The sequence below is a fragment of the Gopherus evgoodei genome, chromosome 2 (genome assembly GCF_007399415.2).
Source record: "Gopherus evgoodei ecotype Sinaloan lineage chromosome 2, rGopEvg1_v1.p, whole genome shotgun sequence".
NCBI classification, from domain to species: Eukaryota; Metazoa; Chordata; order Testudines; family Testudinidae; genus Gopherus; species Gopherus evgoodei.
In genome coordinates, this window is record NC_044323.1 from 182,261,914 (window position 1) to 182,285,443 (window position 23,530).

The 23,530-nt window shown below is 44.1% G+C and overlaps 1 protein-coding gene across 3 annotated transcripts in view; it reads right to left on the minus strand.

The window, feature by feature from the left end:
* The window catches only part of GMPR (guanosine monophosphate reductase), a 67,043-nt gene that overhangs the window by 19,999 nt on the left and 23,514 nt on the right, over nucleotides 1-23,530 (minus strand). For 2 of the 3 annotated variants that reach the window (XR_003999051.1, XM_030552473.1), the window contains exons 5-7: nucleotides 21,816-21,897; nucleotides 10,452-10,558; nucleotides 1,745-1,787 (exon numbers count right to left, since the gene is read on the minus strand). Coding sequence is in view for 2 of the 3 variants with exons in the window: in XM_030552473.1 (XP_030408333.1) it covers nucleotides 1,745-1,787; nucleotides 10,452-10,558; nucleotides 21,816-21,897 (232 nt within the window). In the remaining variant the exon portion in view is untranslated. Of the gene's footprint in view, nucleotides 1-1,744; nucleotides 1,788-6,278; nucleotides 6,362-10,451; nucleotides 10,559-21,815; nucleotides 21,898-23,530 lie in introns of all 3 variants that reach the window. The other variant, XM_030552474.1, reaches the window with a different exon arrangement.

The window sequence follows — 23,530 nt, forward strand, 5'->3', positions numbered from 1 at the left end:
TGGCCTATTCTAAAGATAGGAGCTATATGCAATCCTCAGAGCTGGAGCTGGAGCTGGATTTCAACTCTCCCAGCACTCTCACAAAGTTTGAGTTGGTGCCGATCTGAGGTTTTGTTTTAGGCCTCTGATTTCTACCCTTTGGAAATTTCCTGCCAGATAAATATAAGAACACAGGAATGGCCATATTGGGTCAGACCAATGGTCCATCTAGCCCAGTATCCTGTACTTTAACAGTGGCCACATTCAGATGCTTCAAAGGGAATGAAGAAAATAGGCAATCATCAAGGGTTCCATTGCTGTTGTCCACTCACAGCTTCTTGGCAGTCAGAGGTTTAGGGATACCCAGAGCATGGAGGTCACATCCCTGATTATCAGTGGCTATAAGCCAAGAAGGACCTATCCTCGAGGGACTTATCTAAATCTTTTTTGAGCCCCCATTACAGTTTTCGCCCATAGCAACAAGTTCCATAGGCTGTGCATTGTGTGAAGAAGTACTTTTTCATTTGTTTTAAACCTGCCGCCTATTAATTTCACCAGGTGACCCCTGGTTCCTGTGTTATGTGACGGGGTAAATAACACTTCCTTAGTCACTTTCTCCACACCAGTCATGATTTTATAGATCTCTATCCGATCCCCTCTTAGTCGTCTCTTTTTCAACCTCAACAGTCCCAGTCTTTACAATCTCTCCTCATTTGGCAGTTGTTCCATATCCTTAATCATTTTTGTTGCCTTTCTCTGTACCTTTTCCAATTCTAATGTACCTTTTTTGAGATATATGCTGTATCAAAATGCCGTGCCATGACACTGGCATCACAACATGCTGATGTAGCAATGACACTGTGTTGTCCTGTGCGACCCTGGCATTGCCATGTTGTAACACTCCCAAAGGTATTTATGGGTGTCTTTATGCCCTTCCAGCCCAGCGCTCAGCCCAATCAAAATCAGGACTGCTCAGCTCAAACATGAACCAACATCAGCCTTGCTGCTAGGACTGACAGGCCCCAGCTGTAATTTCTGTGAACAGAAAACACATAAGGCAGATTCTGCTCACAGTCACACCAGCGTAAAGCTGGAGTAACACCACCGAAGGCCAATGATATCAGTGAGAACAAACTCTGTCTCTTAATAATTAATTGGGATATACTGAAAGCTTGCTCAGCCTCAGAGGCTTAGTAAAAATAAAATCCCCACTCTTCAGCTGCGTGACTCCCTACAACTTACTCCGGATATCGAGTTTGCCTGAAATTGTTGTTTTGCTGAATATGCATTGTACCTTCACTTGTCAGCCTGCTCTCAACAGCGAGCAGCTGGACAGAACAGAGGGTCAGCACAAACTGCATGTGTCTTTTGCATGGTGTGGCCAGTAACCAAAACAAAGCCTGATGTCAGGCCTGCCAGATTTGGCAACCTCAAAGTAATGGTGAAACCCAGTTGGAGGTAACTCTTATCTTTCAGCTGCTGTCTCTGCAGGTCATAAAAGTCCAGCCTCAGTCACCTCAATGGTCTACTTTCTAAATAGGACAATGATTTGTGCATCTTTTTGGTCTGTATAATTTGGACTGTATAAATTAGATGTAGGGCCAAATTCATAGTTTGTATATTAACTTGAGTGGATTTACCCCAGGGATGAAGACAGCCTGGTGTTGATTAGGCCAAATTCATGCTGATGTAACTTTACTGACTGTATGAGAGTTTCATTGATTAATTTGGCCCTCAGACTCTGAACACGACATAGTGTACTTACCAAACGCTTTGGCGACATCTCCTGGACAGCTACAGCCTCCATCCTGCAACAAGCAAACCAAAATAGAAGTCAGTGAACAGCAGAGAATTCACATTCACTGGTGTCCTCAAGGCTAATTTGACACAGCAAACATTTGTACAATACCAAACCTGTAATAACACAGCAACCCTTGGGAACAAGCATGGAAAATTCAAATGTAATGAGTAGCATGATTAGGTGCCAGTGGAAATGACAAAGCGGCGTGCGCATTCAGGACACAACAACTGGACAGGATTTTTAGGAACCCAGATTATTCATTATAGTTCCATTATTTTTTTAAACTTTACTGACTCTGCTACACATTCTGCTAATGATACTACTGATAAAAGCAGAATCATACACTCCCTGTTGCAAAACCCCAGAAGCATGAAAATTGGAAAAGTAAGCCCTCAACTCTTACACAGGCCACCTCCCTGTCAATGAGCGGCTGTGCCCAGCACTTCTTCTGCTGAGCTCTATTATAAACCAAGAGACATTTTAAATGTTGGTTTACTGCACATTGAGGGATCACAGCAGAAGGCAATGTGCTAGCAGAAATAGTTTTTTGATGTGATGATCCACAAGTGAGTTGGGTAATCTCGTTCTAGTACAAGATATGATTCTCTCATCATGTTTTTCACCATATGCTATGGGCTTCGTAAAGCACAAGCTTGAGGTTTTTCATCTTAGACTTGAATGTTTCATTTTCTGTGCAATGTGGTGGTGGTGGCAGTGAGTGGAATGGTGGTTGGGGAAGAGCCATGTATGTGGAGGAAGGGAGGAATGAAGGATTCTGGAGAAGTTCTGTGTATGCTAATGTAGGTCATGACCTATAAAGTGCCGAGCACCTATTGCAAGGTGCTAAATGCCCTTCAAGCTGATTGATTGAGTGTGTGATCTGAGGGGGCACCTTACAGGATCCACCCTTTCCAAGTAGGCCTAATAACTTTCCTGCTTTTGATTTTGTTGTGCAAGCTGCTCCAAAGCTAGTATTTTTACCTCATTTTGCTTAACTTTTTCCCCATCTGCAGCAGTTTGTGCTTGTGTATGACCCGTGCAGCTGAGCACAGGCAGAAACCCCCATCTCTGCTGCATTTCAGGACAGTGGCAGCAGTGGCTGTGATAAGCCTTGGGTGTGCACAGAAGTGTTTTATGGGCTTTCCAAAAGAAACTGAGCCAGTGGCCTAAGTTGGTATCATGGTGCTTTGATTGCCCAGGAGGAATAGATCCTGCTGATGTTTGGGGGTTTTACTCTGTTTGCTGATAGCAAGAGAGACACTGTGATAGAGGTTAAGATAGCTGAACCACTTGCTGTCAGCTCCTACAAGGGAATGCTTCTGGGCTCTGAGCAACGTTTTGTCACTGATGGGCCCCATCCATGGCTTCCACTCCCTCTCATGGCCTGCCAGAGCCCAGGAGACAGATCATCTTCGAGGAACAAGATATTGCATTTGCCTAATTGTTACTGTCTGTCTGAGACTATGAGGCTAGTTTAGCAGCAACAGCAGTTGTGTTTATGGGCTATACCTGTTCAGTAGCTTTGTGTCTTATTTTTGCAACTATCCCAACTGCACAGGTGACAGGGACTTAAAACCTCCCTTAAAAACTTAAGTAATAGGGGCCTTCGTGTATAATTATTTAATAATTTTATAATTCACATACAGTGCAATAAAATTACACCGTGCATAACAGACAGAGTAAGATTAATGCCCTAAACATCTGAGCATACAATCTAAGATAAAGAAAAATACTACTACTACTTCAGGACTAAATGGTGCTTTTCATCAAGAGAGATTTCAAAGCCATTTACAAAGGTGAGTAAACATCATAATCCCTATTTTACAGAGTGGGTAACTGAGGCACAGAAAGATGTGATAATAAATAGCTCTAGATACACTATGATAGAACAAACAAAATGTCACACATAATAACCTGTGTTAAAAAGAACATTACTAAGGTTGCAAAGTCAAGCACTCCAAAGTTGGGAAATACCAGATTTAAGGTTTCCTGTACCACATTTTGTGCATATGCACTATGGTACAGTCTTTAATTACACTATCACATACTATTTTTTCCACTGGACCCAGTTCAGTCAGTCCCAGTTCTCCCAGATCCTGGCTCCTCATCAGAGCTGTCTCCCCTCCCCCTTTACCTCAATCTCCTTGTCCCACTGATTCTCAGTCCAAGTCCCCTTGCCCATCCTGCACTCCAGCTCTTCATCCAATCTCAGTTTCTTCCCACCTATTAGCTCCCAGTCCCACCTGGTTCCCTCCCTGGCTCCCAATCTCAGTCTCCTTGCTCAGCCAGTCCCAGTCTTGTCTTCCATCCCAACTTCCAGTCTCAGTTTCCCACTCCCCCACTCCACTCCTGTTCTTCCAAACTTCCTAGGCTTCTTTTCCCAATCTACTCCCTCTGCCAGGTTCAGCTCTGGTCTCCTCTGTCATTCAATCAAAAAGCTACCTCCTTCACCTGCCTGGGCCCCAGAAGTATGGCGGAGGGGGTGTCATTTAGAGCAAAGGCTAACCAGGCTTCCTGCTCTTAGATCAGGTGCCTGGACTGTCATAGCACACTGTAGCCCAGGGCTGCAATTGCCGGGCAAGTCCCAAGCCCCAGAGAGAAACAGGGTCAACGCTGATGGAATCGTCTGGGAATTTAGCAGCTAAAGTCTCTGCTGAGGCCTTGGCTACACTGGCACTTTACAGCGCTGCAACTTTCTCATTCAGGGGAGTGAAAAAACACACCCCTGGGTGCAGCAAATTACAGCGCTGCAAAGCGCCAGTGTAAACACTGCCCCAGAGCTGGGAGCGCGGCTCCCAGCGCTGTAAGCTAATCCCCACGGGGAGATGGAGTACTCTCCCAGCGCTGGTGCCGCGACCACACTCGCACTTCAAAGCACTGCTGCGGGAGTGCTCCCGTGGCAGCACTATACGGCTGTAAGTGTAGCCATACCCTGAGCATGTGCAAATTTTGATTTTTCAAAGGCTTATAATAACTTAGCCAAATTTTTGCAGCTTTCATGGCAACAACAAATGGCACATGCCTACGACAAAGGCCACCCCCTGCCAAATTTTGAGTTCCTGGTTCAAAGCCTGGAGGAACTATAATTTTTCACACAAAAAAGTTGCCAGAATTTTTTTTTTAACAAGGCAAACAAGCATATTTTTTCCCTAGCCTCATTCTCAGAAATGGCTGAACCATTTTGTCTGAAATTTTCCTAAACAATTCAGCCTGAGGCAGACCCTAGCATGGAAAATTTCCCTCTAAACAGTTAAAGTTTGGCAAAGTTTGAAAACCAGGTATTATAATGGGAAGTGTCAAGCAACTTTAATAATAGAGCAATCTATCAGCTCCGCCTATAGCACCAGCAAAAATATATATCTGCTATACTACATGAAGAACACACATGATATGCACAATACAACAGTAGATACATATGGCAAAGTTAAGCATGGGCAAGGAGTGGCAGCAGCTAAGTGAGGAATACCTAAGTCATCCTGCTTATGTAGCAAGTGATGGCTCAGGCAGCTAAGGTGTCTCTACCACATGATGGGGCAGCATGAGAGAATGTGCACTGCCTCTTTATGAGGGCACATATAATGTATGCCTTTGTCTATAGTAGAAATGCACTTAATTTTCAAGATTGCTGGCTTATTAAAAGTGTATGTCTGCTTTTCTATGCAGGACAATAGTTCTGTGACCTAAAAGAAACAGAAACTTTATCCCAAGCAAAGCCACGAAGAGTGAACTTGCCTGCTGAAATAACCTCCTTGCTGCAGCTTACTTCCGCACTTTCATAAGACCAATGTGCTAATACAGCATGGAAAGTGGAAAAGGAGACAGTTGGCTCCCAGACAAAATAGCAGGGGGACAAAAAAAGGTCCATGTCTTTTTGACAGTATTTCTTCTTTTCTTTCAGTGGATTGTGAAAGATCCATTTCTGAGATGAGCTTCGGGTCTAAAAGTTTAGTTAAAGCCAGAAAAACAGGTAGACCAAACTTCATCCTTGGTGCAACTCAACTGGTAGACAGGGAATGAATTTGGCCCACCATGTAAGAACTGGCACCTTCTCACTCAACATATCTTCCCCGCGAGTCATATCTGCTCACTGTATTGATTTAAACAAGTTTTAAATCCAGTTACCATTGCAGTGCTCAGACAGGTATGGCAGAGTTAGCTGGGGCCTGTTCTGTTCATATAATGCACCCACCACTGTGATGTGACTGGTCCATTCTATTTGTAAGATATCCTTCACTTTGTAGGCAAACAGCACCAAAGCCAGTTGTGCCGCTACCTAAAAAAGACTAGTTCATGGATGAAGAGGAAATGGCTGAAACAGCACTGGGAGGTGGAGGAAAACCATTCCAAAGAACTAACAAGTGTGAGATCATTACCCAAAATCAAGGGTGTCTGCCTGCAGACCATGCAGATGGTGTGTAGCCTTGGAATACTTTGACATTCCTCCCTGATACCAGATATCAAAATAACTACAGCTGCTAACAATGCATCTTCCACTTACATTCCACCCAGACAGATGCAGACTTGGCCCTGGTGATCCATGTACTCGTCACCTCCAGGCTTGATTATTGTAACCTGCTGCACCTGAGGTTGTAAACAAGAGCTGTGAAAACCCTCAGCTGGTTCAGAGTGGCAGGCCCCCTGCTTAAATTTCCTGAGTTGATGTGAATACATCACCCTGGTTTTCCAGTCACTGCCCTAATGCCTGACTGAATGCTACAGATCAGCTAAGGGTTCAGAGGTGAGATCCTCACCCTCAGTCTAATCCCTTTACACTGAATCCCAGTGGTGTAAAGGGGCCCTAAAGGCCGTGGTTCCAGCTGGAGGAGGATTCCCCTGGCTCAGGTACTGTAGCACACAGCCACAAGGCTATCCTCCAAGCATGGGTGGCATGTTCGTAGAAATTTTGGTGGTGCCCAGAACCTGCCCCTGCCCAAACTGTGTCCTGCCCCCAAACTCCGGCCCCCACCTGTCCAAGGCTCTGGGTGGGAGTTTGGGTGAGGGAGGATGTCTGGGGTGCAGACCCTAGGCTGGGGCAGGGGATTGGGGTGCAGGATGCAGGCTCTGGGAGGGAGTTTGGTGATGGGAGGGGTGCAGAGGAATGGGGTGCAGGGGTGAAGGCTGTGGGATGTGGCTGCAGATCAGGGGTTTGGAGTGTGGGAGGGGCTCAGGATGAGAGTAGGGATGTAGGGGGTGAGGGCTCTGGCTGGGACTGAGGATAAGGTGTTTGGGGGGCTGGAGGGGCTTGGGGCTAAGGCAGAGGGTCAGGGTGCAAGGGGATGAGGGCTCTGGCTGGGACTGAGGATAAGGTGTTTGGGGGGCTGGAGGGGCTCAGGACTAGGGTTGAGGGTTGAGGGTGCGGTGTGGGGGGCTCTGAGGTGGGGCAGAGCTGGGGATGAGTTTGAGGTGCAAGCAGGTTGCTCTGGGACAGGGGCCAGAGAGGAGGACTCCCCCAGCCCTTTCCCTGCTGGCCGCAGCAAGCTCTGGGGGAGGAGTCCCCCTTTCCTGCCCCCCCTCCCAGCAGCACACAGTCACTGTAGCCTCACTGGGGGTGAGGGATGGGGCTGCCTCCTTGCATGGCGCAGGAGTGGTGACTGCGGGCAGAGGGGGGCCCCCCTGTGCTGCTTGAGGGTCCTGACAGAAAAGGGAAGAGTTTGAGGGGGCAGGGCTCAGTCAGTCTATCCTGGCCGTGGAGATGGAGGGCACTAGGACCCTGCGGCAGCAGTTGCTGGGAGGCAACATGGAGCTGCTTAGGGAAGAGACAGTCAGTGATTCTCTGCTCCTGGCCGGGAAAGACAAGCGGGGGCAGGGCCCGGGTGCAGCAAGTCAGGGCTGTGGAACACTCGGGGGAGGCGTGGGGGGGCTCCCATAACCAACACAGGCACCTGGTTTAAATTATGCTGGAAGCTGCTCTGGCCCCCAAAACGGCCCAGGATCGAGTGTGTGCAAAGGTGGCTGAAAGCCATGTTAGAACTCCCTCTGCCTGGGATGCAGGTTCTGTGCTGTATCTCTGAGGTTATGTCTACACTACGAGCTAGGGCTGTGATTCCCAGCTCATGTAGACATACTTGTGCTAGCTCTCAAACTAGCAGCAATGTAGCCATGGTAACACAGGCAGCAGCTGTGGTGACATGAGCTAGCCGCCCTGAATACACAGCCAGAGGGTTAAAGTGGATTTGTACTCAGGATGGATAGCTGCTGCCTGTGCTATGCTATTATTTTTAGCACACTGCTAGCATGAGTATGTCTACTTGATCTGGGAATCACACCGTCTTCTCAAGTGTAGGCACAGACAGAACAGAATCTCCCCTCAAATCCTGATCTTCAAAGTTTTCAGTGGGTTGAGTCCACCCTATTTTAGAGACACCCCCCTCCCTTCTCTCTGACATAAGCCTGGGCTTTCTCACAATAAAATCAAGCCTCTCTATCTTTTTGTGGATACGGGAGAGAGAACTAAAGAAAAGTTAACTATTTTAAATGAATGGATTTTGCAAATCACTCAGTCAGATCTCACCGTGATGAGTGTCGTATAAACTTATACGTTACATTAGAACAGATAGCTAAGAAATATGCCAGCAACAAATTCATAGCTAATTTCATCCAGTAGACCCTTTATTATTGGTAATGACACAAGAGCCAGGAAGAACCCAGCTGCAATGCTTAGATCCTAAGCAGAGTGTACTGTGCCAGCAGTCGGGGGGAAATATTTCCTTTTTTCTTTTTCTCTTACCAGAGCATACCTGAGCTTGAGCTCAATTAAATGGATTAAATATGAAGCCCTACAATCTCACTGAACTAAATGGAGTTGCATAGTCATAACTGGGAGGGGAATTTGAGCCAATCACTGTTCTGACTTTAACTGTACTTCAATTACTGTAAAGTCCAACTATTAAAAAAAAACCCTATTATAGTGCATCCAAACGCTGGATTGTTCCCTGCTATGCCTCCAATTGTATCCATTAGCAATCTCTGTACAGGGGAACTCTCATGTGTAAATTAGTGAAAAGACTCCCATTCCTCATTGTCTCTTAGTAACCGTAATCTCTCCAGCAATTTAAGGGAGCCAAACTCAAATACTGGCAGAAGAGATGACAGGTTCTTGGTTTTTTGCATGCTGTCAAAAGCCTAAAGCCTTTGTTCTCCAAGCGTACATCTGGTGATTCTCAGCTCAAGGAGAAATATTTCGCACTAGCTCTCATCAAGCTAGCATACTAAAAATAGAGTGTAGCCATTGGTGCGAGTGGCAGGAAGGACTAGCCACCCCAACTACTTACCCAGCTGAGTCCCTAGGCACATACTGTGGGCAGCTACCCCCTCGCACTGCTCACAATGCTGCAACTACACTCTATTTTTAGCATACAAGTTTGATGAGAGCTAGTGTGAGCATGTCTCCTCAAGATGGGAATCATACCCCCAGCTCAACATGTAGACATCTCCAAGAGGCAAGTGAGCAGTGTTTAAGTGGATAGAGTTTATTAAAAAAAACAAAAAACAACCTATAGTTCAGGCCCCAGCCAAACCTTGGATCTGGGCCCAAATCAAAACACCTGATCTAAGACATTACGGAGTTTGAAATATGGATCTGGATCCAAATTATGAGCCCATCTCTATTAAAAAATAAAATTCTTTAGACTGGTGAGCGGAAGAAAAGGATCACTGGAAAATCAGGATGGTCCTGTAAACATCACTGCTTTGATACCACCTATTAAATTCTCAAGACTTCTTGATAGTGGTGTGGTGTATGAGTTGCTGCAATTTGACTGAGCTTTGTGGTGGTAATGACTTGAGGCTCTGGGTAATAAGAATGTCTCCCCTTCCCAGTAACTTGATACTCTGAAATGTTCTAACTTGAAACGGTCTGTTTGTATTTCTTGGAACTGGATGTGTAATAGACTGAGGGCAGGGATGAGGGGGGAGGAAAGCAAGTACTAGTTTAAAAATCAGATCTTTATCCCTTTTTCATTATTCATTCATACATATTTTTTTTCTCCTCCCCTGTTCACCTATATGGAGTTCACAGGAGCAAGGAGAAATACCAGATCATATATAAAAGTAATTCATAATTTTATGAGTTATGGAGTTTTACACGTGGTCATGGCAACAGCAGAGACTAAAACAATATGTATGAAAGTCTGAGTCATATAGCTCTGCAGTAACTCCTCCCTAACATTTCAACTTGTCCTGGTGGGGTGAGGACCCCTACAGCTCCACTGTCTGGAATGGCCCTGTTGTCAGTACACGAGCTCCTAATAGGGTGGCTGCCTGTGACTCCCCATGTCCTGCTCACTGGTAACAACCACCCTTTTCTTTCACTCATTCAAAGGGATCTTCCTTCCACAAGGACAGTTGTTTTCATCCATATCAAAATGTTAACTTTCTTTTAATTCTGTTAAATTATATCCCAGATGTTGGAGTTTTGTAATTTTCCACTGGGAGATGCGGGAGGCTGAGAAGGAAATTTTCTAAAGCACACATAGGGATTAAGTGCCCAATTCCCACTGAAAGTCAGCAGGAATTGGGTATCATTTATACTGCTGCAAACCTCTGCCTGATTAACTAAGAACTACAAAAGAGAGTTTAATGAAGATCCTTTGTTTCAGTGTTCCGGGCTGTTTATTCAGTATTTCTGCTCTCATTTGCAGCGAGTGGTGTTTGGCAGACTATACACACTTACAGAAATGATATGCCCCTTCAGGCCATGGGCAGAGTCTGCACACTCGATCACAGCACTCAGCTGAGGGTAGCCCACACCTGTCTTAATCCGGGTGGTGCACACAGAACCTAGATGAAAAGAAAATAAGATCAAATGAATGTAGCCAACAGGCTAGCAGAAAAAAAATTTCTGTTGATTTTTATTTCCACAACAGAAAATTGGGTTTTAGCGAAAATGGATTTTTTTAAACAAAAAGTGTCTGCCTTCCATGGAAAATTTTTAATTTTTCATCATAAAACAGAACATCTGAAAACTCAAATATTTTGATTTTGAAACACTGCCACAGTGGCTCATGGGAGTTGTAGTTCAGGTGCCTCATATCCCCATTGGACTTGCTTTCCCATAATGCCACCACCATTCCCAGGGATTCCCATGATGTATTTCCCTCTAAGGGGGAAGACCATGTCTTGTGGGAGATGTAGTCCAACCAGGGAATCTACTCTACATAGGAGAATGCTAGCATGAAGCATCAAAACTACAATTCCCGTGAGGCACCACAGCTGCATTTTTTTAGCAGATATATTTTGAGTCTTTGAAGAAATAATGTGATATGCTAATTTCTGCTTAAAATTCAAAAATTTTCAGAAGGAAATTTAGACAATTTTTTTTTTCCTTTTTTGTTGAAATTTTCCACAGGAAAAACCCTCCATCTTTTTAACTATCTTTAGTTCCCAGGGCAGCAACATCTGGTTGATTAAAATAACTGACGACATAGAAAAATGAACAACCAACATTCAAAAAATAAGTTTCAGAGTGGTAGCCATCTTAGTCTGTATCAGCAAAAAGAACGAGGAGTACTTGTGGCACCTTAGGCTCTAACAAACTCAAATTCCAAAGCCCTAATCAACATATACAAGCAGACAGAAACTATTGGAAAAATAGGAACTTCCACTGATCTTTCACAGGAGTAAAGATATTTAAACAGTGACTGATTTTTCTGAAAACTGGTTGGAAAATTTAATTTAAATATAACCTTCAATCAATGATTTCCCTACAGCCCCCCGAATTTCCCCCCCACCCAGTTTTGTCAGCTAGTTACATACCAATTTAGTGACTGTTTGGAAATCTGAATTTAAACTGAAACATTAATACACACTTTAAAAGCTTATACAGTATATGATAAAATGTGTATCTGAAAAAGTATAATAGATTTGAAAAGTATGAACATAGACTAGCTTCCTTGCTTCCTTATACAGCTGTTGTTTTTTATTATGTCAGTGCATTCATTTCGGTGATGTTGGCCAACCTAATAATTTCAAATGATGATTTATAAGCAAAGTCTAAATGAGCTCTCCCTGACAGCTAGTGATGAGCTGGGGCTGCGAAGAAAGGCTTCAGGGCCAGATTATATTTACATTCACACCTAATCTACCTAGGTATCCAGCAAACAGAGCTGTGTTGTCCAAGTGATAGATTTTGGCTGGGGTTGGGTTACAAACCACTTGAATGTAGGGGGAATGGGGGATGAAATGTTTTTATTGTATGAGTAAAGGGCAGTAGAACTGTAGCCTGTGATGATTTGAAGGCATCAAGAGGGAGGGTGGGGATCTGCCCCTCTCCACTGTTTAAAGACAGGGCTGATTAGGCTCCATAGAGAGTCTTTTGTTCTGTTAAGTGATCACTGCAGCTGAAATCACTGACAATCAGGTCTAAGGGCTTGTCTACATCAGAAAGTTGCAGCGCTGGTGAGGGAGTTACAGCGCTGCAACTTTGAAGGTGTACACATCTGCAGGGCACCACCAGCGCTGCAACTCCCTGTTTGCAGCGCTGGCCGTACTCCCGTTTTGTCTCGGGTGTAGAGGATCCAGCGCTGGTGATCCAGCGCTGGTAATCCAATGTAGACAGTTACCAGCGCTTTCTTGACCTCCGTGGAAGGAGGAAGCCTCTGGTAATCAAGCTGGTTTCCTTTCCCGGTTTGCTCTCTCGGTCCCGGAGCCAGCCAGCAAACCGCGGGGAAGGAGACCTGCTTGCTCGGGGTTCCAGGACCGAGAGAGCAAACCGGGAAAGGAAACCAGCTTCGCCGCGGTTTGCTCTCTCGGTCCCGGAGCCAGCCAGCAAACCGCGGGGAAGGAGACCTGCTTGCTCGGGGTTCCGGGACCGAGAGAGCAAACCGGGAACGCCGCGGTTTGCTCTCTCGGTCCCGGAACCCCGAGCAAGCAGGTCTCCTTCCCCGCGGTTTGCTGGCTGGCTCCGGGACCGAGAGAGCAAACCGCGGCGTTCCCGGTTTGCTCTCTCGGTCCCGGAACCCCGAGCAAGCAGGTCTCCTTCCCCGCGGTTTGCTGGCTGGCTCCGGGACCGAGAGAGCAAACCGCGGCGTTCCCGGTTTGCTCTCTCGGTCCCGGAACCCCGAGCAAGCAGGTCTCCTTCCCCGCGGTTTGCTGGCTGGCTCCGGGACCGAGAGAGCAAACCGCGGCGTTCCCGGTTTGCTCTCTCGGTCCCGGAACCCCGAGCAAGCAGGTCTCCTTCCCCGCGGTTTGCTGGCTGGCTCCGGGACCGAGAGAGCAAACCGCAGCGAAGCTGGTTTCCTTTCCCGGTTTGCTCTCTCGTCCCGGAACCCCCCTTGAAGCCGCCAAACAGCGCTGCAGTGTGGCCACATCTAACACCACTTGCAGCACTGGTTGCTGTAAGTGTGGCCACTCTGCAGCGCTGGCCCTATACAGCTGTACTAATACAGCTGTAACAACCAGCGCTGCAAAATTTTAGATGTAGACATGGCCTAAGTGCTTAGTCCTGTTGTGGGGACAGTGTTTCTGTGGGTACAGTGTTTTTGTGTAAGGCCTGGTCTACACTACGCTGTTAAAACCGATTTTAACAGTGTTAAATCGATTTAACGCTGCACCCATCCACACTACACTGCTCTTTATATCGATTTAAAGGGCTCTTTAAATCGATTTCTGTACTCCTACAAAACGAGAGGAGTAACGCTAAAATCGATATTACTATATCTGATTAGGATTAGTGTGGACGCAAATCAACGTTATTGGCCTCATTATTTTACAGTAGCTACCCACAGTGCACCGCTCCAGAAATCAACACTAGCCTCAGACCATGGACGCACACCACCGAATTAATGTGCCTAGTGTGGACGCGCACAATCGACTTTATAATATCTGTTTAAGCTAATTCGAATTTATCCTGTAGTGTAGACGTAGCCTAAGAGACAACCCAGACTGCACTAGCAGCGAGCGAGGTTCCCGCACTGAGAGCTCAGCTGAAATCACTGAGAGTTGGGTGGAACCTCAAGAGACCAACTCACAGAGGTCACAGTGGCAGGTGGCAGCAGAAGGTGACAGCGCAGGCCATTAGCAACAGAGCAGTGGAGTGAATGGTGCCACAACGAACAGATGTGGCCAGAGCGAACAGTGAGCAGCTGGAGGAACAAGCAAGGTACCTTCTTGTCCCCCACCTGGAAGGTGTACTCACTTGAAAGCACCTCTGAGTCTACTCTCCACTGACCAAGGACAACACCAGTGAGTGGAGTGCGGTGGAGGGAAAAGTGAGGGGCATATTAAATAAACATTTGTTTGTTGGACTATATTTTAGTCACTTTGCTCCAGAATGCTAGATTTGTGACTGGGAATGGAAACTTATATAAATGTTTCCTAATAGGCCAAGATTTTTAAAATGCAGTATTTGCCAAGGTTGTTATTTCACATTGTTGCTATCTTGGGAGGTCATTATGTTGGGGAGTTTCTGTACTAAATATTTTTATTATTATAATTAATTTTTACATAAGAATGGTCATACTGGGTCAGACCAATGGTCCATATAGCCCAGTACCCTGTCTTACAACAGTGGTCAAGGCCAGGTGCTTCAGAGGGAATGAACAGAACAGGTAATCATCAAGTGACCATCCCGTTGCCCATTCCCAGCTTCTGGCAAACAGGCTAGGGACACTCAGAGCTTGGTGTTGCATCCCTCCCCATCCTGGCTAATAGCCACAGATGGACCTGTTCTCCAGGAATTTATCTAGTTCTTTTTATAATCCTGTTATAGTTTTGGTCTTCACAGCATCCCCTGGCAAAGAGTTCCCTGGGTTGACTTTATATTGTGTGAAGAAGTACTTCCTTTTGTTTTTTTAAAACCTGCTGTCTATTAATTTCATTGGGTGACTGCTAGTTCTTGTGTTATGTGAAGCATTAAATAAAATTTCCTTATTCACTTTCTTCGCACCAGTCAAGATTTTGTAGACCTCTAGCGTATCCCCATTAGCCATCTCTTTTCTAAGCTGAAAATTCTCAGTCATTTAATCTCTCCTCCTGTTTCATACCTCTGATCGTTTTAGTTGCCCATCTCTGTACCTTTTCCAATTCCAATATATATATTTTTAGGATGGGTGACCAGATCTGCACACACTATTCAAGGTGTGGCAGTACCATGGATTTATATAGAGGCAACATGATATTTTCTGTCTTATTATCTATCCCTTTCTTAATGATCCCCAACATTGTTTGCTTTTGTGACTGCTGCTGCACATTGAGTGGATGTTTTCAGAGAACTATCCACAATGACTCCAAGATCTCTTTCATGAATGTTAACAGCTAATCCAGATGCCATCATTTTGTATGTATAGTTGAGATTGCTTTCCAATGTGCAATACTTTGCATTTATCATTATTAAATTTCATTTGCCATTTTGTTGCCCAGTCATCCAGTTTTGTGAGATCCCTTTGTAGCTCTTTGCAGTCTGCCTGGGACTTAACTATCTTGAATAGTTTTGTATCATCTGCAAATTTTGCCACCTCACTGTTTACCCATTTTTCCAGATGAATATATTAAACAGTACTGGTCCCAGTACTGACCCCTCAAGGATACCACTATTCATCTCTCTCCATTCTGAAAACTGATTAATTTCTTCCTACCCTTTGTTTCCCATCTTTTTAACCAGTTACTGATCCATGAGAGGACTGCCCTCTTATCTCATGATGGCTTACTTTTCAAAAGTCAATTTAAATTAAATACATTTAAAAAAATTATTTTTTTTTTAGAAATCTAGATCTGTTTTGTGTTTTGGTGTAACTTGCATTTTCCTTATGTTAAATTTGCATCCTAACAAAACATTTACTTTATTCACTTTCTTCACATCAGTCAAGATTTTATAGACCTCTAGCATATCCCCCCTTAGTCGTCTCTCTTCTAAGCTGAAAATTCCCAGTCATTTTAATTTCTCCTCTTGTTTCATTCTCCTAATCATTTTAGTTGCCCATCTCTGTACCTTTTGCATTTCCAGTATGTCTTTTTTGGGATGGGGTAACCAGATCTGCACACAGTATTCAAGGTGTGCACATATCATGGATTTATATAGAGGCAATATGATATCTTCTGTCTTATTATCTATCCCTTTCTTAAAAAAGCAAAGGTTTCAGAGTAGCAGCCGTGTTAGTCTGTATCTGCAAAAAGAACATAAGCTTTTGTGGGCTACCTCCGATGAATCACAGAATATTAGGGTTGGAAGGGACCTCAGGAGGTCATCTAGTCCAACCCCCTGCTCAAAGCAGGACCAAATCCCCAGATTTTTACCCCAATTCCCTAAATGGCCCCCTCAAGGATTGAACTCACAATCCTGGGTTTAGCAGGCTAATGTTCAAACCACTGAGCTATCCAGTGGACTGCAGCCCATGCTCAAATAAATTTTTTAATCTCTAAGGCACCACAAGTACTCCTGTTCTTTTTAAAAAAGCAAACAGAATGCTAGGAATCATTGACTGCTGCTGCACACTGAGTGGTTTTTTTTCAGAGAATTACCCACAATGACTCCAGGATCTTTCTTGAGGGTTAACAGCTAATTCAGACTCCTTCATTCTGTATGTATAGTTGAGATTACTTTCCATTTATCAACATTAAATTTCATCTGCCATTTTTGTTGCCCAGTCACCCAGTTTTGTGAGTTCCCTTTGTAATTCTTCGCAGTCTGCCTGGGACTTAACTATCTTGAATAGTTTTGTATCATCTGCAAATGTTGCCACCTCACTGTTTACCCATTTTTCCAGATCATTTATGAATATGTTGAACAGTAATAGTCCCAGTACCGACCCCTCAGGGATACCACTATTTATCTCTCTCGATTCTGACAATTGATAATTTATTCCTACCCTTTGTTTCCCATCTTTTAACCAGTTACTGATCCATGAGAGGACTTTCCTCTTACCTCATAATGGCTTACTCTTCAAAAGTCAATTTAAATTCTTTTTTTTAAAATGTATATTTTTTTAGAAATCTAGACCTGTTATGTGTTTTGGTGTAACTTGCACTATTCTTATGTTAAATTTGCATAATCCTAACAAAACATTTACTTTATTCATATCTCTCTGGTCCTGACACCCCCCACCCCCGTAAATTTGAATACCACCCCTAATTTCAATTCCTGGGGAAACCACTGCCTTCAATGGTAACTATTTAGCTGCCTCAAGCTTTATAATTTATCAAGGCAGTTTTCTTTGAAACAGGATGGCAGCTTGTCTGAGTAAAAACCTCAAGATTTTATCTTTTGTGAGTGAACTTTGTTACATCTGCACCTAGGCTGGATTACAACCGAAGATCTTTCTTGACAGGTCTCCCAGCAGACAGTATAGCGCATTCACTGTTAATTGTCTCCATTTAACTGCCATAGACTAAATTATTTCTGTGATGATTCACCTGTACTATAGTCATTACACCTCAACATCTCTGCTGTTTGCATGTAAGGTATCTTATGGTCCTCCTACATTCTGTTTTTCTGGACACAACTGCAAGTCTGATTACATCACTTGCTGCTCTCAAATTATCTGTTCAGAGTTTATTACATGAGTTAAAAGGCTTCACCCGCCTGTCCCTGGATCTTTAAATCAGTGAGTGCTACACTGCTCAATCCGATTGATACTTTCAAAACGAAGCCCAGGCTTATCTGCTTTTAAGTTTCTCTTTGCTCTGCATTGTGGTCCAGTGCCAAGCCCTGAATCGGGCCTCAGAAGAACTGCATTCTGTTCCCAGCTCTGCTGCTGACCTGGTGGATGACCTTGTGCAAGTCACTTTGCCTCTCTGCGCCTTAGTTTCTCTATCTGTAAATTGAGGCTAATGATACTTACCTACTGTGTTAAAGTGCTCTGAGAGCTACCAATGACAAGCGCTGTATGAAAGATAGGAATTATTAGAGCAACTATTTTCTGTTTTTCTGCTTTCTGTTCAATGCTCTGGATGTTCAGGTCTAAGTGTTTTCTAATGGTCTGCAATCATAGTTATTAAAAAAAACAAAAACAAAGCAGACTTCTATGAGAAGGGGAAAGGTAAACGGGAAGACACAAAAGGACCAGGCATGCCCTTGTTCTGCAATCAACATCCAGTGACTGAGGGTTTGCCAACACTACCCAAAAAAAAAAAAAAAAAAGAAGACCCACTGCAGCGAGTGCCAGAGCCTGAGCTCGCAAAACTCACCCTATGAAGCTAAAAGTAGCAGCGTAGACATTTGGGCTTGAGTTGTAACCCAGGCTCTGAACCACCCCCGTCTCCAGGTTTCAGAGATCAAGCTCTGGCTGAGTCCAAACCTACAGGGCTGCCCAGAGGATTCAGGGGGCCCAAGGCAAAGCAATTTCAGGGGCCCTTTCCATAAAAAAAGTTGCAGTACTATAGAATACTATATTCTCGTGGGGGCTCCTGGGGGGCCTGGGGCAAATTGCCCCACTTGCCCTCCCTCCCGCACCCTGGGCAGCCCTGCAAACCTATATACAGCTATTTTTAGCCCCATAGCAGGAGCCCTAGTCAGATGACCTAGGCTTTGAGACTCATGGCCACAGGTCTTTTCTTTGTATTGTAAACATACCCTCTAAGACACAGGCCCAAAGGGGTTGGAGACAGAAGAAGAGGAAAGAAATTCTACCTATATATCCCAGATAGCAGTACCAGGGAAGGGAACAAAGAAAAATAAAAAGACCCATGAAGTCCTGGGGGATCCTCCCACACAGATTTAATTTACCCTAGAAAGTGCCACAGTGATTGGCACCTAAGAAACCATTAACATGCATATTACAACTACTAAATATTAATGCATCATACTTCGTACTTAGTGCTTTTTCATCCATAGATCTCAAAGCACTTTAGAGGTGTGCAAGGCGGCAATCTGATCTTAATATAGTTTTATAAATGATTCCGTGATTTACACTACGTTTATTAGGCAAGCGATGAAATGAGTGCCTATCCTGAAGTATATATCCTCCAGAAACTTAGCTGAGATGATTCAGCCTGTCTTTTTTGTAACAGGATGCCTCAAGTCTCACCAGCAGTCCTGAACATAGCATTGCCATCGACTGTGCCGACACCACCATCCTTTCTCTCATCCACACATCTTTAGCTCGTAATAAATCACTGAAACAGATTCCACAGCCAGAAGGGACCACTGTGATCGTTGACTCTAACCCTCCTGTGTAACACAGGCCCTAGAACTCACCCAAAATAATGCCATTTGAACTAGAATATCTCTTTTAAAAAACATCCACTCTTCTATTTCCAGTCACTGGGTCTTGTCATTGCTCTGTCTGCTAGAGGGAAGAGCCCATTATCAAACTTTCGTTCCCCATGTACGTAACTACAGACTGTAATCAAGTCACCCCTTAAACTTCTCTTTGTTAAGCTAAACAGATTGAGCTCCTGTCACTGTAAGGCTTCTTTGCTAATAGAGTCAGAGTGCTTAAGGCCAGAAAGGACCCGGTTTGGCTTCCTATACAGGCCACCAACACCACCCAGCACCCTAAACCCAACACCTGAAATGAGACCAAAGTATTACAGCCCACAGGAGACTAGACTATGATGTGCCAAAGGCAGAGAATAGGAGGGACTGAGGTGCACCAAGGCCCCTGCAATGGCTGGGAAATGATTAAGTGAGAGATACCCAGAGAATCCTGGCAGTGACCCGCACCCACACCCTGCAGAGAAAGGTGAAAAAACCCCAGTCACTGCCAACTCAGCCCAGGGGGGAAATTCCTTCCTGCCCCCAAAATATGGTGACCCTGAGCATGTGAGCAAGAACCAGCCAGCCAAACACCTGAGAGAGGGAGAATGCTGAGTGCCACCTCAAAGCCTCTGGCCCTCCCCACGCAACGTCTCATCTCCAGCCCTGGCCATCTCCAATGCTTCAGCGGAAGGAGATTAAAAAAAAAAAAATACTAGTGAGGAAAATATCCCTTCCTGAATGCTGCAGGTGGCTGGCTGAAACCCTGAAGCATGTGCTCTTAGGACCATAAGCCATAAACTGGAGGTGAGCCAAAGGACTGCTGAGTTTTACCCGCTACCATCACAAGCAACCCCATCATACAACTGCACTCAAATTTGTCCAGCTCGCTCTTAAAACTAACGTCTCCACAACTCTTGTTGGGAGGTATTCAGAACATCATTCCTCTGAAACCTCCTCCTAATTTCCAACCTGAATTTGTTCATGGCCAGTTTAGCCATTTGCTCTTGTGCCAACATTGTCCTTTGTGTTAAATAGCTCTTCCCTCTCCGTGGTATTTACCCCCACAACGTATTTATAGAGAGCAATCATATCCCATCTCAGGCTTCTTTCTGCTTAACAAGCCAAATTGTTCCAGTCACCTCTCATAAAATAGGCCCTGCAGTCCCCTGATCATCCTAGTAGCTCATCTCTGCACCTGTTCCAGTCTGAATTTATCTTTAACATGGGTGACCAAAATTATACACAGTATTCCAAATTAGCAGTGCCTTGTACAATATCATTAACACTTTTCTAGCTTATCTGGAAATGCTTCACCTGATACATCCTAGGATTGCATTTGCCTTTTTCACAGCCGCATCACATTGGTGGCTCATAGTCATCTTGTGATCAACCCACACATCCAGGTCTCTTGCCTCCCCTGTTGCTTCTAAGTGATAAGCCCCCAGCTTGTAGCAGGAATTCTTATTATTAGACCTATGTGTATTTTGTACTATCAAATTTCATTCCATTTCTGTCACTCCAGTTTTCAAGATCATCCAGCACTTCCTGTCTAATATTCCCATCACCTCCATATTGATGATGCCTTCTCCCATCTTTGTGTCATCAGCAAATTTGCAACTCCTACTTTTTGGGCCAAGGTCATTAATAAAAAAATAGTAAATAAGATTGGTCTCAAGACCAATCCTTGAGGAACTCCACTAGTAACCTCCCTCCACTCTGCTAGTTCCCTTTGCAGCACAACCTGTTGCCTGCTTCCCCTTCAAGTATAGTAAATCCACTGCATTTCCCTTTTTAAAATAATCAGTTATTTTCACAAAGAAGGAAATCAGGTTAGTCTGGTATGATCTATCTTTGGTAAACATCCCCTTTACCTCTGTTAATTTAATTATTCTTCACTTCACAATTTGTTCTAAGGCACTTTGCATACTACTGAAATCGGACTTACAGGTCTATAAGCACGTAATCATTTTATTCCCTTTCTTAAATATAGGTAGGATGTTAGTGATTCTCTGATCATATGGTTCTTCCCCCAAATAGACAGATTTATTACAAATCCTTGCTACCAAAATAGCAATCCCATGCACCAGTTCTTTCAGTATTCTGGCATGGAAATGATCTGGTTCCCCCAGTTTTTGCACACCAAGATCTTTAAGTTTTTCCTCCACCACATATGTGGTAATTTCCATGTCTAGACACTCATGTCATCAGCCTTACTGCCTTCATGAACATGTTCCATATTATCATCTTTACTGAAAACCAAGGCAAAGCATTCATTTAGTTTTTGGACCATACCTAGATTATCTTTAATCTCTTTCCCATCCACACAAGCATACCAAACTCATCCCTCCTTATTTTTTTTATTTAGGTAAATAATAAGAAGGTTTTTAAAAATTCCTTGCAAGAGTTAATTCAGCTTAACTTGTAGCAACTCCCACTTTACTCCTACATTTTCTAATCTCCACAATGTAGCTGGTTTTTTTGTGGATATACCCCTATTCTCCATTCCTACGTGCTCTCTGCTTACTCCTCATAACCCATTTTGAGGTGATTTATTCATCCAGCTGAGTCTAGAGCTTTTCCCTACAAGTTTTTCATTTGCTCGGGATGCAAATTTCAGATAGGTTTCATATAGTTGAAAAAATTCCAAGCCTCCTCCACATTTAAATCCTTGAGCTCTTCAGTCAATCATTCCTGTGGCTCTTCATGCATATATCCTGCCCGTTATCTCTCACATATACTGTCTCTGAGAATGGGGTCTACGGCTCTGTTAACATGAACGGGCCCAGGCACCTTTACAAAGTGTGACCCTGTGCACAGGTGAATGGCTGTGGCATATACATTCGTTTCATCTATGCAACAACCCCTCCACCCACATCTTCACTTTTCAGTCCAGATTTGACTTACCAGGTCCAATACCCACTTTAATGATATCTGCTCCAGAAAGAATAAGTTCCTCCACCATCTCTCCTGTCACCACGTTACCTGCCTGAGACAGAAGCAACAATATTACACACAGGAGATTTTAAAGCCACATGCAGTGGAAAATGATGATACTGCTGGTTTTTATTCATTTCTTATACTAGCTGATATACCAGGAAGGGCAAACAGTTAACTTCACTCATTAGGGGAACTGTTCTTCTGTTATCATTAAAATATTACCAGGTTGTCCACTGCACATTTCATAAAAATTAGACAGATAACACAGATACCTCCTGGCTTCAAATGAGATTAGTGATTGGCCCAAACATCTCTAAACTTGGATGTTTGGAACCCAAGCCCAGTTCCAGATTTTAATTTTGTGGCTGGTCTCTTGTTCAATAATGGGTTGCATTAAAACCCCAGATGCAAACAATCTTTAACTTTCATGGGTGAGTCTGCAACTCAGGCCCATCCCTAAATGAGCTGCCCTTCTCCCGAGCAATGCTACAAAAGGTCTGATAACTAAAGAACAATGGAAGTTAAATGGGCAGAAGCGAAGAACACCTCCTTCTCCTGTTTCAAAATCCATGCATATACAGAGAATTTTCCTACAGAATTTCCTGGTGTAGCAGATCTTATCTTCTAATGCAGTTACTATTGTAGCATATTTTTACTGCAAGCACCATGGACTGAGGAATAGCAGGTAAGATGGCAGCAATTAAAAGACTTCCCAGGTCTGACTACAGGCTGGCCTACCCTCAAGAATGTTGGCAATTACAGTACCAGTTCCAGGACTTGAGAGGTTTGTAAATGCTTCTGGTCCACATTCAGAAATGCTCCAAACATTTCATAAGCATTCCAAGCACTGCTGTAACTGCATTAGCATCCTGTAAGCACTGCTGCCTGGTACCCCACTTGTACATGGGCAGCAAAATTTTGCTATAGTGGATGTCACTGCCTGCAACTGAATTGTCTTGAAAATACTTGTATGTCTAACAAGAGCCCATGGTTAGTTAGATGAGTCCAAATGCCACTGGTTTGCTTTCAAGAAACGTGTTTCCTGAAATTGTCAGCAATTATCAGAATGGGGGAAGGTAACAGAATGCTTTGATGGGTCCTCTGAAACAGTACTGTAATGGGTTAATTGCACCCAATGGAAAAAACTCTGCATCCTTCCCAGTGAATCGTTTATTCATGAAGGGCCAAATCCTCAAGTCATTTCCCACAGCAGCAAACGTCCAAAGAGTATACATGCCAGCACCTATGGGAAGTGCACGAATCCTTAACCAGGCACAGTTCTTGCATGTTGCTTGCATTAACCTTGATTCCTGCATGCCCTGCATCACCAATTTGTGATCCTTGTGCTTCAATGAGGTTTGGATCAATATATAAGCAAGCACCTTTGTTGAAGTTCAAAAGTATTACACTTGCTGTTTTTTACTAACCTTTTCAAATGTATAATTAACTACACTGTTCTTCTCACCGACACAGTACAGTGTGTTATCTGATCATTTCTTGTACAGCCCAGGAAGTGTTAACCAGAAACCATAACGGGAAGCCATTCCCACAGAGACAGCACTAACTGGAAACGTTGGTTCACACTGCTCAGACTGGGAGTGAAAAGACCTTCACCTCCACCACACCTTTTCTCTATGTGTGTGCGTGTGTACGTACCTACATAGAAACTTGTCTACGTCTAT